The sequence below is a fragment of the Chinchilla lanigera genome, unplaced genomic scaffold, assembly GCF_000276665.1.
Source record: "Chinchilla lanigera isolate Chin_1 unplaced genomic scaffold, ChiLan1.0 scaffold00021, whole genome shotgun sequence".
Lineage (NCBI taxonomy): Eukaryota > Metazoa > Chordata > Mammalia > Rodentia > Chinchillidae > Chinchilla > Chinchilla lanigera.
Window position 1 is genome coordinate 28,210,752 of NW_004955422.1, and position 15,452 is coordinate 28,226,203.

At 55.4% G+C, this 15,452-nt stretch overlaps 1 protein-coding gene and 1 long non-coding RNA gene across 2 annotated transcripts; one reads left to right on the plus strand and one right to left on the minus strand.

Moving 5' to 3' along the window:
• Positions 1 to 3,436: 3,436 nt before the first annotated feature.
• On the minus strand, positions 3,437 to 13,853 carry Bpifb6 (BPI fold containing family B, member 6). Its single transcript, XM_005384854.2, has 15 exons — positions 13,754 to 13,853; positions 12,432 to 12,531; positions 11,403 to 11,507; positions 10,810 to 10,959; positions 10,594 to 10,657; positions 10,107 to 10,167; positions 9,289 to 9,380; positions 8,351 to 8,527; positions 7,199 to 7,252; positions 6,639 to 6,809; positions 5,888 to 5,955; positions 5,547 to 5,592; positions 4,714 to 4,777; positions 4,242 to 4,318; positions 3,437 to 3,631 (listed from the first exon to the last, which is right to left on the minus strand). Exons 1-15 carry the CDS (start codon positions 13,851 to 13,853, stop codon positions 3,599 to 3,601), a joined length of 1,362 nt encoding a protein of 453 aa, XP_005384911.1. The 3' UTR covers positions 3,437 to 3,598.
• On the plus strand, positions 5,872 to 9,781 carry LOC102004176. Its single transcript, XR_260927.2, has 4 exons — positions 5,872 to 6,020; positions 7,368 to 7,523; positions 7,978 to 8,067; positions 8,797 to 9,781. It is a non-coding gene; the product is annotated as an uncharacterized LOC102004176 (long non-coding RNA).
• Positions 13,854 to 15,452: the final 1,599 nt, after the last annotated feature.

A 15,452-nucleotide genomic window follows, 5' to 3' on the forward strand; every position in this document is an offset into this window, starting at 1 on the left:
GTGAGGTGCCAGTTTGCTCACTGCCGCCCACCCTGTCCAGAGACCGTGGTCTCCTGGATATGGCTACTAGCTGACACTGCTGTGAAAGTTCTTGCCGGGGCTCTGGGGGGCTGTATGTCTTTATTTTCCATTTCTCTTGGGGGAACAACTGAGATCAGAATCGCAGGGTCATAGTGTCGCGTGCTTGCTGAACTGTGGTAGTGACGGCTACGGTGCTCCCGAACAGCCGCGCAGAGCCACCGCACACTCCCGCTCAGATCCATGAGCCACAGCCACCTTTCCACGGCCGGGGGCCGCCCAGCCTCCTAAGACAGTCGAAGAGGAACGAAAGCTGACACCTCGCATTTATCGAGCACTAACTGTGTGTGTGGCACTGGATCTGTGTGACTGCGACAGCACAACCCCGCGCTGTTTGTCCCCGCACTGTGGGTCCCCACGCTGTTGGTGCTGACGTTATGTCAGGTCTCCACTCGAGGAACCAGGGCTCGGGAGGGAAAGCGGCTTGCCAGGTCAGGTGGGGGCCACACCAGGCCGCCTGACCCTATGCCCACATCCTGGCTGTTGCCTGGCTCAGCCTCTTGGAAGGGAGGAAAATGCTACCAAGCTCCTCAGTTCCTGTCAGACCCCACCCCAGGGGACTCCAGCCGCACCCACTCCCCAGGTACCCCCACCACCCTGCACATCAGGCCAGGTCGGATTAGGACTGTGTCAGGAAGACAGTCATTCAAATCCGCGTCCCTGGGCTCTCAAGACGTGGCAATTCTGACCCCACGCTCGGGGTGCAGGGGCCGGAATAAGCACGCTTCCTGGCCTCCAGGGCAAGGTGATGTGCAGCCACGGCGATGAACGTGGCATTGACGGGAGCCACGAAGGGCTAGAGCCGAGGAGGAGAGACTCCTGACACTGCCCCTAGGGAATTCTGGAGCCAGAAATCTGGGTTCACATCCCACCCCTGTCACTCACTATCAAGTGTCAAGTGACTTACCTCCTAGAGCCACAGCTTCCCTCTCTACAAAATGGGCTAACGTGGAAGGTGCCCACTCTCACCTGGTCCCACTCTGAGGACAGGTTCCTGGATGTCAGGGGAGGGGTGCTAGGGAGATTTAGGCGATGGTGACGCCCCAGGAGGCCTTCCTGGGGGCACTGAGTGGAGACTGGGCTGGGGAGGTGGAACGGCAGGGCAGGACAGATGTGGCTGTGGGTTCAGGTGTGGGGTACATCACTAGGGCAGCCTGGGAGGTCCCCAGAGGCTGACAACTGCAGGCCCAGGATTGACAGACTGACTCTGCTCCCGGCTTGCCCCATGTCCTCAAGGATGACAACGCATCCCCTGGTGAGTGTGGTGTGAGGGGCCACGAGGGGACTGGCCCTGGGCAGGTGGGACTCAAGTCCAGCCCCACCTGCATCAGGTGCTCTTGGGCAGGTCGTTTCATCCCTTGGAACCTCTTCTTCGTTATCTAGGAGGAGTCCAGCAAGGTGAGCAGCACCCAGCGGGACAAGCAGTGGGGACACAGGAAGAAGGGCTCCCTTCGCCCCCACTTCCTGCCCAGGGAGAACCTTGAGTAACTGACCACCCAGACTGTTGGAGTCAGGTTAGAGGTCAGGGCACCCAACCCCTTTCTCATTATGCAGATGGGGAAGCTGAGGTCCAGAGAGGGGCTGTGGCTTTGCGGCTTGTCTGAAACCACAGTGTCCAGGGTCTGGTGAGAACCCAGGCCTTCCAGCTCTAACAGCCTTGATTTCCCCACCTGCATACGGCTGGAAAGGTGGCAGGATGGCCTGGGGGGCTGTGAGGCTGCCATCAGACACAGGGCAGAGGCGGGGGCCCGAGGTGGGGGCAGAGGGGTGTCTCCAGGAGGCCCAGGGTCAGACGTCACCACCCACGGATTACCCAGGCATCAGTACCGCTCAGACCTGCCTCAAGGCTGCCACTGTCCCCGAGCTGGAGAGATGACAGGTGATGGAATTAGGGCCGAAAGAGAGAGATAAGGGGCAGTCCTGGCATCCGGGCCTCTTTACTCTGTGGCATGGCCCTGTGCCAGGCCAGGATGGAGTCCAACTGCCAGGGCCTCACAGGCTTAGGGAACACTGGCCCCCTGAGCAGGCCTGTGGTCACACCACAGACACATGCGTGTGCCCAAACGCAGACCCACCCACACCCACTCACACCCAGACCCCACATCCAGACCCACTCACAGAGGCACACACATTGAGACAGATACACAGACACACAGTCACCGCTGCCCCACACAGCGCCCAAGCTGGGGCAGCAGCTGACCACAGGGACCCCGATGTGCTTTTTTTCTCAAAGTTATTGGATCTCTGTTTTCTTCCTTTCCTTATTTCTTTCTGTTCTAGCAAGTAGCACAGATTTTCAGGATCCAGCTAAAGTTATTTTTAATTCACTTATGTTAAATATACATTCACTTTAAAGTGAATCAATTTAAGACTATCAGAGCTGGGACGTAGCTCAGTGGTAGAGTGCCTGCCTGGCTTGTGTTGGGTTCCATCCCCAGAAGCACAGCCCCCTCCCAAAAAAAGTGAAGCCCAGAAGAGGAGGTGAAGGGAACAGATGTAGCAGATGTCAAGCCGCTGATCCTCACGTGAATGTGGGAGGCAGAACCAACCTCAGACTGTCCCCTGGCACATGCTCGCCACGTACACACACTTGGTGCCTCCCGGCCACATTGTGACAGAAGCCCCTCTCCCATCTGTCTCAGCTGATGGCTGGAATTTACTGAGACCTACGGTGAGCCAGGCACCATGCTAAGCATTTTGAACGATTCCATTCTTTCATCTTCACCTGACCCTGCTGAAGTCAGTACTGACAACATCCCTTCGTACAGGTGAGGAAACTGAGGCTTGTATCAATAAAGTGACTCACCTGGGACACTCAGCCACAGCAGCAGGGTGGCAGAGCCAAGACCTGAACCCAGAAGGCTGGCTCCAGAGCCCAAGTTCCAATCCCAACTCTGCTCTCAATTTGCCAGGTGGCCTTACCTCTGCAAGCCTCAGTCCCCTTGTTGGTGAAGGAGGGACCACCCTTGACCCCTCAACTGCTGTGAGAATAGAGGGAGGTGACAGGGAAGAGCTTCCTGGGGACACAGGCTCCCTATGAATGGAGCGTCCTCTAGTTACCAATTTAGGGGCAGAGAGCTGAGGCAGGAAAAGCTTTGCCATTTGCCAAACAGTGTGACCCTGGATAAGGACACTGACCCCTGTGCCTCAGGGTCCTCATCTGTACAGTGGGACGACAGGGGACTGAGTGGTGATCTGAGATGGTACAGGGCATGGGCATGCTCCTGCCCACCCCAAGGCTGTCACTGGCCGTCCTCCCCAACCCAAAATGGGCTCAGACCCCAAACCTACCAAAGGGGAGGAAAAGCCACACATCAGCTTGCAACAAAAGACATTAAAGTGTGGGTGTTTGTCAGGGCCTTTCTCCAGTTTATTGCCAGGCCGCAACCCAATCCTGTCCCACTGTCTCCTCCTCACAGGAAGCAAGGCCAGGGCCAAGCCCACAGGCTCTCCTCAGGCAGCCCCACTGCAGGGTGCAGGGATGGTGGTGTGCGGGCAGCTGGCATGGAGTCCTGTGCGGTCAGGCCTGCTTCAAATCCAGCACCAGGGCATTCTGGCAGGAGAAAAAGGGCCAGGTAGGAGGGGATGGGGAGTTATGACAAGGTCACCCAGGCACAGGGAAGGGCCAGAACTGGATCCGTGATCAGAAGATAGAAACCAGTGCAGTTTTTACACCAAGGTTGAAGTAGACACCCTTATGCCCCTGGGGCAGTCCCTTCACTTCTCTGAGCCTCAATTTTCCCACCTGTTAAATGGGGGCAAGCAACCTTACCTCCCAGAGTAGAGAGATGAGATGGGGTTACTAATTGCCCTAGGTGAATTATCTTAGTGAATCATAACCACAGCTCTGTGAAGTCAATGCCCATATTTTCATCCCCACTTTAAGCACAGACAAAAAGAGGCATAGAGAGGATCAGGCAATTGTCCAATGTGGCAGATCAAGACAGTAGCAGAGTTCAGGCATCATTTGGGGCAACCCTGGCCAAGGAAGTTCCCCAGATTTTGAGGGACATGGTCTTGCTCATGGGGTTGGCAAGATTATATTGATGGCCACCAGCCCTCCCCAGCCTCATTTCCTTTAGCTGGAGAGAGGTGGGTTCTTGCTCATCACCCATTGGCTGAAAAGTGTGATTGACATGTTCTCTCCCATCCCTTCCCCTCACCTCCACTATGTCCAGCTCAGCCAGGTCGTAGTTGATCGCCAGAAGATCTGGGAGTGGGAGCCCCACTTGGAGTACATCTGAGAAATACAGAAAGCATCATCTTACCCTGACTGTTCTGCAGTTGATTAAGAAGCTTCCTGGAGCAGAGTAGGAGGAAATAGTACAGTGATTAATTCATGATGTCTGCCAACTGCATAAACATATGTACCCATCTGCCATGTACTTACTGCCAGGTCAAAATCTCGCTTGTGATATGAGGTCGAGGGTTGGAGTCCAATATGTGGGTGGGCCTTTGTCCCTGAGCAGGTAATAGTAAGACTATACTGGCCTCAAAGATTCAGTGATGACCATCCATCCACTCCCTTTTGGCCTCCCCCATCTGCAGTCAGTGATGGGCTTTGAGACCAAGTGTGTGTGTGGGGGTCCCCTTCTTGCTTAAAATGCTCCTCGCACCAGTAAAATGAATTCTCACCATTGACCACTGGTGTGTAGGCTTCTTGGAGATAATCGGTGATGAAGCTGATTAATTCCTTTTCCTGAGGGAGAGAAAGAAAGAAAACATCCACATGCCATCCTCCAAGCCATTCAATCCAAAAAAAGCTAATACAATACAATGCAATACAATGCAAGTCCATTCTGCCTCCCTCTGTCTAGGCCTGGGGACCAGAGCAGTGGATTTTGGAGACGTCAGGTTGTCCAGCTAGCATCAAAACTGGGGCTCTGTGGGCCTCTGCTCAGTTCCTGCTCAGGGCACATGTGGGGCCTCAGGTTATGATGCAGGAGTGGGGAAGTTCAGGAGACAGGAGTGGGTGCTGTAGACCTAACTCCTCCTCCAAGGGAAAACCCAGCAGCTTTGAGCAGTTATTTGTCCACCACCTGTCTGTGCCTCAGTTCTCCTGACTGTGAAAGTAAGATACAGTAGCCCCTATTCGCAGGGTTTCTGTGGGGTTTCAGCACACATAGCAAAGCACAGGACACAGCACTTGCTGGGGCAGGTTCAGAGTTGGGCCCAAGGCTATAGAGACAAAACAGCTGGGCCAAGTGATGCCAGCCCAGACCACCACTACCCATGGCAGTGTTTCAAGCATCAATCCAGGGAGATGTCTCAATTCTATCTAGAAGCGGGGAATCCAAGAGGTTAAGCAACTTTCCCAAGGTCACAGAGCTAGTCAGGAGCACCCAAACCTCCAAATGGACTTGCTCTGTTCTTCCTACCTCCTGCCAAGGCCTCATCCCTGGTCTCCCAGAGGAACCGACACAGTCTTGGTCTCAAACCAGACCAGGGAAAACCCCCGGGACACTTACATTGAAGTTGCCAACTGATGAGGACCCCCGGGACAGGCTCAGTAATCTGTGGGGAAAGGGGTCAGGCAGCGGATGGGGAGAGACACTGGCCAGAGCCATCAGCCCTGACCCTGGAAAAGGGGGAATCTCAAGCATTTCCAACCCCTCCCTGATGCAGGGGCTCCCCTCTATGGCCTTCAGGTATATGTGAGTCTTAGTTTGCACGTCACCTATGATGGGACACTGAGCAGTCGTCTTTCCCGCCCATGCTCTTCCCACAGCTCTCCTGGATCACAGAGAAAGGGCCTGGAGCAGGAAGCTAAGTGCTGCTGGTGGTGCCAGCCCGGGGCAACAGGTCCTACCTGTTCAGAGAGGTGGCCAGCTGTAGCCGGTTCTCATGCACTGAGTACTGGATCCTCAGATTGAAGTGCTGGTGTGAGGAGGAAGCAGAGCGAAAGCACAGGTCCCTACCAAGAGCAGCACTGCCAAGGCAAGGTAGGAACCCTCCTCTCCATCCTGTCCCCAACAGTGAACCCAGCAGTCGCCACGCTTGTAGCCCATGCTTCTGACTGTGTCCTGGGCCACAGCAGTACCGCCAGATGTACCTGGCACCATGGAGGGTCCCTGCATGTACTGTGGTCCTTTGCCTTGCTGTGACCTTTGCTTGGGGTGTTCTCCATGCCCCACCTCCTTGACATCAGCACTTCCCCTGGCCAGCTTCTTCTCAAACTGCAAGCCAGCTCAGCTATCATCTCCTCTGGGAAGTCCACTGTGACTCCTCAAACTGGGTTTGTGGTCTCTCAGCCTCCCACAGTCCCCTGCATGAACTTATTCCTGACTCTGCAGCTGCTAAGAAATGATGTAGGTAGGAAGGAGGGAGTGAGGAAGGAAGGGCTACATCACTGGGCCACTGTGCGCTGATCTATCCAGCCACGACAGGTTCAAGGGCAGAGCCAAGGATCAGAGAGATGACAGTGCCCAGGAGGTGAGGCCACACAGCTGAGATGAACTCAAAATTCCCATCCACTTCTCGGCTCTCACTGAAGACTGCCCCCCGCCCCCGCAGTATGGATATCTCCGAAGCTGGGGAGGAGTGGGGCAGACCCTACTCACCACCTCCAGGAGGAAGAGGGACACAGGGTGCTTTCCCCGCTGAGCCGCAAACATCTCCAGGGTGCCGTGGAGGTGCAGCAGGCTCTTTCCTGACTTCATGGTGACTTTGGGGGACTTATTTAGCTTGATCTGGGTCACCAAGGGCTTTGGCTTGGGATAGACCTCGGCCACCTACGGAAACCAGGAGGCCTCACTCAGATCCTTGGACAGGGACTTCATTCAGAATCAAGAGACCCTCATGAACGTGCTGATTTCTACTTGGACACAGGAAGTATGACGTACAGTACTTGTCATACAGGAAGCACAACATGGGATGTGCCTCTCAGGAGACACAGGAGCAAAACACACCATTTGGCCATTTCTATATCAGACCTACAAAGTAGTAGTGTGTAAAGGCTGAGCTGTTTCTGTGCTGGACCCTAAGAATACTTTATGGAGAAGCTGGGGTGTTTCCATGAGGGGCAAGGCACACGTAGCATTGAAAAGCTGCTTCCCGAGCCCCTCCCTTCCCTTTGCCTGGACTGCAGGGGAGAGTGCAGTAGTCACGGGTTAGCACTCACCTCAGGGAGGAAGTCAGCCAGGGTCTCCGTGGTTTGTGGAGGCAGCTCACCAATCTGCAAAATCAAAGTCAAGGTTGGGGATTGAAGCTCCCCACGCTCCTAACAACCTCTCTGGCTCAATACTGTGCTCCCTCTGAGGCTCCCTCTGTCACTCCACTCTCCATTCCAGCTGACCTGGAGAAGGAACGCCTGGGGAGCCCAGACCAAGATCTACACCTTCCAGTGCCTGCAGCTCTCAGCGTGAGGTCGAGTGCTAAGAAAATGTGGATGCACGGAAAAGCAGGAAGGCAGAGGGCAAAACTGATAGATGCAGTGGACAAGAGGGGTGAGTGGGTGGGTTCAGGGATGGGTAGGTAGATGGACAGGGGATGCATAAACAGACGAGTAAGTGAATGGATGAAAGGATGGATGGACTGGTAGAAGGACAGACACGTGGATGGGTGATGGGTGGATGGGTGGGGGAATGAAAGGAATGATGAGCAGGAGGATGGGAGGATGGGAAGACGGTGCAATGGGAGGAAGAGTGGGAAACTAAGTGAATGGGTGGACGGGTGAGAAGCTGGGTGGGAGGCACATGGACGGATGGCAAGTGGGTAAAGGGAAGAGGAACGGATATCAGTGAAGGAGGATGCAGAGATGGAGGCTCAGGGGACAGGGGATGGAATGTGTGAGGGAGCAGGAGGATGAATCGTGAAAAGCTGGGCAAGAATACAGGGCTGTGGGTGCTAAGTGGCAGGTGCCTAAATTCACTCATTCAACAGTGCCCGGCCATGTTCTAGGTGCTACGTGGATGGCAGTAAGAGACAGGCATTTGCTGTTTGGAAGGACAAAACCAGGCTGTTATTCTCGGAAGCTGGATGGATGAGTGGGTGAGTGACAACCGGATGGAAGGAGGGGGCTGACCAAGGTCTGAGAGATGCAGATGAATAAGGAGTCAGATGTCTGCACAGTCAGACATGGACACATGGACAGAAGGATGGTGGATGGTGGACGGTGGATGGTGGGTGAAGTCATGATAAAAAGCCAAACTCAAGCCCAGACTCCTTCTGGTTCTAGTGTGGCCCACAGCCCCAGAACGTTGTCAGGTGGATGAAGCAGGCAGGGACTGTCATAGAAGGTAGAGGCAGATAGGGCAGGCCCTGGACAGCTCACCATCTTATCCTGGATTTTCACATCCAAGGACTTCCGCAGTAGGCCCAGCTCCGCTGTGAGGAAGGCAGCTGACAAGAGTAGCTGGGATGAGCCTTCGGTGTAGTTCCCGGGGAACTCAAGGGCCTCCTCAGTGTTGGTCAGCGGGATAGTTTTGCCCATTTGCTGCTGCACCAAGGGCTGTGGGGGGCCAGGAGGAAGACAGTCGGCTATAAGGGATGGAGGCCAGGTCAGCCTCAGGCCTCCAGACTAATGGGGCTCAAACCAGGCCCCAAGTCAGCAGGTCATTAAATGTTAGAGCCACAGCAGACCACCACAGCTCTCCCAGGTACACGTGGATAACCTGGGGCACAAAAGGATAAGGGTATCAGTCACTAGACCACTGGTGCTCTGACTTTGGCAGTTTGAAGCCCTCATTTATCCAGATAAGGTTTCTACTTTATTCTCAGGTGCCAGAGGAGATGGGTGGCCAAAACAGGACCACTGTTAAACCCTGCTGGGAGAAGAGATCACAAAGGGATGACTTCTTAGAAGTTTTTTCCCCTACTCCTGGAAGATATATCTCACCTCATCTCCTAGGACTCTGGAGACCTGAATGAGGACCCAACTCTGCCCCCAGTTCACGGTGGTCCCTAGCCAAGCCCTCCCTCTCCTGAGCCCCAGGGGCCCCACATGACTGTACAATGACCAGATACAAGTGGCAAGCCCCTCTCACTGGGAAAAGCAATACCCATGGGAGAAGTGTGAGGGTAAAGTTGGCACCCCCAAATCAGCTGGTGGACTCAAGATTTATGCTTAAAGCAGAAATCTAGAGATGTCAGGGAACACTGTCATGGAAGGCCTGGCCTCCCAGCCCAAAAGCCCATCCAGCCGCCTGTCCTAGGAGGCAGCTTCCCCCAGCCATGAGCCCAAGCTCCTGTCCCCCAGGCCCTGGAACTTACACTAAAGTCCACCTGGACATGGCTGGCTGTTGTGGTGGGTGTGGATGCCAAAGCATATTTGATGGTGCCCATACGGCCCACAGGCATGGGGTCTGTGAAGCAGAGATTCTGCTCAGAGAGGTGCCTACTCCAGGGAAGACAGAGAGGCCTTCACCAACCAACTGCTCCCTGATCCTGTGCCTCTTTGTGACCCAAGACTTCAGCTACAGCATGGAGGCTCAGGGGCCTGGCCTGGACATCACACTGCTCTGCAGGGACAGAGCCGCACACTCTCCAAGGGAGTCACAGCACGGACTGAAGCAGAGTGACGGGCTGGAGCATTGGCTGTCTTACAGATGAACAAACCAAGGCTCAGAGGAGAGAAGGGACTTTCCAGGCCACATTGCCAAGGATATGAACCAGGTTTTTCTGTCCCAGCTTCTGGGATATACTTTTTCCCACACTGGGGAGGCCTGTGGACCCCAAAATGGTGGAAGTAAAAGGTCCCCTTGGTAAAGGCAACTCAAATATTGATCACCACAGTTGGTATGGCTCTTCAGGACACGAGGTTTGGGGGTGCATGCAGAATGGCTGCAGTGCTTGGGGTCCTGGGAGTGCTGGAGGGAAGACTGGGTGGAGAGATGGGAAGGGAGGACCCAGAATCCCTTGGGGCTCAGGCTTTCCATCTGGGAGGTGGGGGGATGGACACTGTGGCCTCAGCCCTCTTCCAGACCCAAGGCTGGACTGGGACCTGCCATTTAAGTGGACAATGGGGGATGGAACGACAGCCATCCTGCTGTCTCCACACAGGGGCTGGGTGTGGCTGGGGCTATACTCACGATTCAGACTGGCCCATCTCTCATTCACATACACCAGGACCGCATCTATGGCTGGACACATCTGGAAGCCAAGGAATCACCAGACTGAGAGGCCTCACTCCTCACAGCCCAGCACCGCTGGGGGAATGATCTCAAGAGCCTGATGGGATAGGAACTGGTGGGGAAACAGGCCCAAGTCACACAGGAAGTCAGTGGCAGAGTCTGAACTAGGACCCAGATCTCCTGACAACAGCCTGTAGTCAGTGAGGTCACACTCCCCAGAGGCTGGTCGGCTAAGCAGGGCTGGCAAGCTGGGACATGCGGGCTGCTGTCTCCCCCAGCCCATGCTCCTGGAGAAACGTAGATGATCACATCACTTCCTGGCACAGAGCTGCCGCTGCCTCCGAAGGCTTCTCAGCCACTATGCACCAGTCAAAGCCAGCAGCCAAAGCCACCCTGATGTAAGCAGTTCCAGCCAGAAAGGCAGAGGTCAAACAGAGCCACTCACCAGGCCAGGGAGAACTTTGTGCAGGGTGCTGTCCAGGAACTTGCTGATCACCTTGGGCAGCATGCTAGGCAGAGGCACCAGACGGGCAGACGGCACACCGCGGTCAGGGCATTGGGCAGAGGACGCCACAGTTAAGGAAGCCCCATGTCTTGGGGGAGGGGTGCTGGCTGGGGCGGCAGCACGGACCAGCCCTCCTCCCAGCCGCAGGGCGCTCACTTGCTTGGAAGGTTGGTCTTCACGCTGACCAGGATGATCTCACAGCCCTCACTCTTGAACATGGGGAGTCCCGTCTCCTCACCCCGCAGAAACCGGTTGGTGGCTGTGATGTTCAGGACCACGATGATCTCCATGTTCGCCCCCGTGAAGCTGGAGGTTGAGGCAGGCGGGCATCATGGGCATCTCTGCCCCTCTCCCTCCCCCTCTCCGCCCACAACCTCAGCAGCTCTGAGCGGGGAGGAGAGGGGACCACCCTCAGACAAAAAAGGGGAGGGGACCTGGCCAAAGTCACACACCCAGCCTTTCCCCTCTCCTGTTGATCAGGCGAACCCCGGCATAAGCTTCAAACTGCTCAGCTGTCACCTCCACCCCAAAGCCTTTTCTGACGCCCTTTCTCTCCTGCTCAGCGCATCCCCTCTTCTAGGCCAATTGTTCAGTCTGTGGTTGTGCTTAGTCTGCTTCCCATGAAAATGGGAACCAGGTCTGCATCATCTCAGATCACGGCAGCCAGCTGGCACACGGCAGGTCCACAATAACTGTGCCCGCAAGCGTGAGACAGCCCCCTTCCCCGTCCCCTCTTCTGCTGTACTCACCTCTTGCCAGTGATGGTCATGCCCGTGGCCACACACTGGAAGATGCCTACTCCAGGTACAAAGTTCAGTGTGATGATGGGTGTGATGACATCTTTGACCTTCATACTGGGAGGGCACAGGCATCCAGTGAAGAGAACTGCGCAAAGTCCAGGCCCCCAATCCTCCTCCACCCCTCCCGGGAGGCCTTGGTAACCCTTCCGTGCCACATTACAGGGATCAGCCTGTCTCCTGGGCCCACCATGAAATGAAATAAAAGGCTGGACATGAACCAATTCATATACAGAAAGCACTCAGCACATGGCTGACCCTGTGACCTTGGTCTGTTCCCTTCCCCTGTGTAGCCCTCAGTTTCCCCATAAATAAAGTGGGGTTTGCTTAGGTCTGGGCTCCTCAGCAGTGGCACCGGAGGTGTTTGGGGCAAATCTGTGCTTCGCCATGGCAGGCTGTCCACAGGAGGATGTTTGTAACATTCTGACCGCAACCCCCTGGGTGCCAGGAGCACTCCCTGAGAGTGCCAACCAAAACTGTCCCCTTAGGGGCAATCACCCCAGTCAAGAACCGCCAGTCGAGATCCAGGATAAGGAAGATGTGGTACGGACACCACCTGCCTCTCCTGAGCCCTCAGCCCTCCCGGTCCTGTCTCCCGCCGAGTCCCACAGTGCCTCAGAGCCTCCCTTGCGCAGTCCCACAGGGCACTCGCAACGGAACCAGTTTCCTCCTGTTGTTCGACGGTAGTTGGTGCCTTTCCAGATCGACCACTGGCAATATTCTCCTTTAATTCCGCACAAGCTCAGCAATCTCATGGTGCATGTAAGGAGTTAGAGGCTGACTTTCCAATATCAGTTCCTTCTCAGAATGACCCTCCTTACATTCCACATGGGAGCAAGCACCTGCCCAAGGCACACAGCAAGACCACAGCAGGCAAGGAAGAGGCTCCAGGCCCTGTGCCGCTGTCACCTGCCTTCTCAGGCCTGGGGCACAGCATCCCCACCCCACTCCCGCCCTGTCCCCCACGCCCCTTCTGCTTACTTGCTGAGGCCCTTGATGGGTTTAACCCCAGGACGTTTCTTGCCTGCCTCCGCTGCCATCTTTTCCAGAATGTGACTCTCCTCCATGGCCCTCTGGACCTCTGGGGGGCACGGGGTCAGAGAGACACTTAGCTGGACTCCCCACTCTGCCCTGCACACCACTAATCTCTTGAGCATCCCAAGCCACTTATAGTCACTGTGCCCCACCTGGGCTTGGCAACACCAAGGATCTAGAGATGAGTCATGCCCAACCCCAACCCTTCCCCAGTCTACTGGGGAGTGCCTCCAGCAGTGACATTAACAAGCGACAAATCCATAACAGATAAGTGTGGGCAGCTATAAGAGCCACATGAAGTGTTTAGGGTCTGAAGGGAAGAGCTGGGGAATTCTGCCAGGGGGAGGTGACATACTGGTCCTTGAAGGAGGAATAGGAATTTTCACCAGGAAGAAAAGAGATGAAGGGTGACCTGCTGGGCAGAGGGCACAGCAAGAACAAGGACGGGGAGGGCAAAAAGTGGGAAGCGGGAGGGAAGAGAGAAATCCCTTGTGGCTGGCGGGTGGAAAGAGCGCAGAAACCCATTTGCCGGATGCCTTGAACCCCAAGCCAGCACATCCCCCTTCCCTGTGACCCAGGTCCTCCCAAACTGAGCGGTCAGGAGCTCATCTGGGAGCCTGTTAAAATGCAGGTGCTAGGCCTGATTGCCCAGGGCTGGAGGCCCCAACCCCAAATCACGTCCTCACAGAAACCCCTCTACTGTTCACAGGTGAGTTCCCAGGGAGGGGACAAGCACTGAACTGAATGAACAATCACTAGTCTTTTATGCCTGGCTTCTACTCCATTTCTCTTGTGGTCACCAAGGTGGGGTAGAGATAGAAAATACATTTTTAAATTTTTAAATCCTCTTCCAGGGGATTTTAATTTCACATTTCATTTTATCCTGCCAGGGAAGGACTAGTCATCCTGTTTTAGATGTATTTACATTTACGGATAGACAAATAGCAACACAGACAGGGCAAGTGACTTGCCTGAGGTCACACAGCAAGTGGATGACATAACTGGGATTTCACCCCCACCTGTCACTCCCACAGCTGAGATGTGGCCACCAGCCACTGTGATCAGGGCCCAGGAGGGACTCCAAAGCAGGTTTTCCAACTGTGAATCTAACTAGGAGGAGCATTAGGCCTTAGTTTCCCCTCCCTTAGAACGGGAAGATTATAGACACATTGCTTATGGGTTTGGTTTGAAGATTGTAGGATGCTCAAGGCCCTGCAACACAAGCAATTCTCCCTCCCACAGCCTGCAGCCCCCTCCTGCAGGCTCACCATGGTTCATGATGTCCATGCCCAGCCGCAGCAGTGCCCCAGGGTCGGCCCGCACGTCAGGCAGCAGGCCGAAGAGCGCCAGACACAGGATCCGCAGCATGGCTCCACCTGCGCCCAGCAGCCTGAATTGGTTGCAGTCCACCAGGCCCTTGTCCCCTAGTGTGTCCGAGGCCTCAAGGATACTGTGGGGCCAGGAGCCTTCAGAGTCCAGCCAGTCTGCCGTCAAACAGCACTATGCCCTTTCCCCGAGGGACCAAGGACCATCCACACGCAACATGGGGTCTCTGGAGTCACCCCACAGTGTGCTCCCCTCTTCAGGGCTCAGTTCTCCATGGGCCTGGTGCTCTCTGGCCAGCTTGCACTGCATGTTGGTAGGAGATTCGCTCACAGCATTGCCTAGGTGCAGTGCCCAGCCAAGCTGGTGCCCAGGGAAGTGCCACCCCGCCGGAACAAGCTGGTGCCCAGGGAGCTCCCACTGCAGCAGCCACATACCAACAGCACCGCCACCCCTCCAGTGTAGCCGCCTTTCCGCATGGAGTCCTAAGTCTCAATCAGAGCCCCTAGAGGTCCCCTGAGACATGGTCTCACCAGCAGGAAAACTGAGGCACACACAAAGTTGTATAGCCAACAAAGAACAAACTCATTCAAGGTCTCTGTGAGAGTCCCGAGATTCAAGGTTCCCAAGAAACTCCTCTTCACCACTGGTGCCAGAAATCCCCCTCCTACTTACCAAGACCTGAAATCCTCCTGCCTAGGGCCACGAGTGTAGTTCACGCTTTGGCTGAAAGGACCGAGGACGGACCCATGATGGTCTGGCCTGTGTCAGCCTGGAGGGCAGCCTCCCAGCTGGTCTCCCATGGACAGTATGCTCACGTCCCCAGACCCCATTCCCTTTAGAATGCCCACCTTCTACCCACTTGTCACCTGCTCATGTCTCAGGGGCTGTTTCAGCCCTGGCCTCCTCCACCAGGAAGCCTCCCACTCCTACCTCTAGCCTTTGCTGTTTCCCCTCCCACTCCTCTGCCTGCCGTACACTCCTAGGGGCCCCAACAGTTGCCCAGCTCAGCTCTGAGCTCCTGCAAAACAGAGCAGGGGTTTCTCTTTCTGATCTCCCCGTAGCCTGTTGGACCTACCACCTCCTTGACCTTCCCTGAGCCCTGGACACCTGATGGTCACAATGTTCAGAGCCTGCCCGTGAGGTGGGTGGCACTAGAGTTATCAGGACATGGACGCAAGCTCTGGCCCTGGCACCCATTTGCTGTATGATCTCAGGCAAGTCCTTTCCCCTCTCTGGGCCTCAGTTTTCTCATCTGTAAAATGACACTGCTGGACGAAACTCTGCGAGGAGTCACGGGGAGACTGTCCTTACCTCACCAAGCCCACGGAGTTCTGCAGCTGACTGACACCTGCCTCCAACCCTGAAATGAGGAAACCCTTATATTCAGGAGCCTGATTAGCAGCTCGGATAATTAAGGGTTTAATAAGGGCCAGATAATTATCTCAAGGCCCGAAGAACAGGAGTCTGGTGCTCACGTGATCCTTCGGTCTGTTCCAACGTAAATAGCATGGAGGACAAGGGTGTCTGGAAAGTCCAGTGAGTGCACAGGGACGGGCACTGGGGAGAGGATGTGGTTGCCCAGGCAGGCATCCGTGTTTACGCTGTCCCCTCTCCCAGACCTGGCAGCTCCTGCGAGGCCGG

Excerpts from the sequence above, each read along its gene's own strand:
- Bpifb6 (XM_005384854.2), bottom strand. The coding sequence starts at position 13,853 with ATGCTGCGGATCCTGTGTCTGGCGCTCTTCGGCCTGCTGCCTGACGTG. Across the intron at positions 10,658-10,809 it reads AAGACCAACCTTCCAAGCAA|CATGCTGCCCAAGGTGATCA; the intron begins GTGAGCGCCCTG and ends GCCTCTGCCTAG. Across the intron at positions 3,632-4,241 it reads CTGAGCTGGACATAGTGGAG|AATGCCCTGGTGCTGGATTT; the intron begins GTGAGGGGAAGG and ends TTCTCCTGCCAG.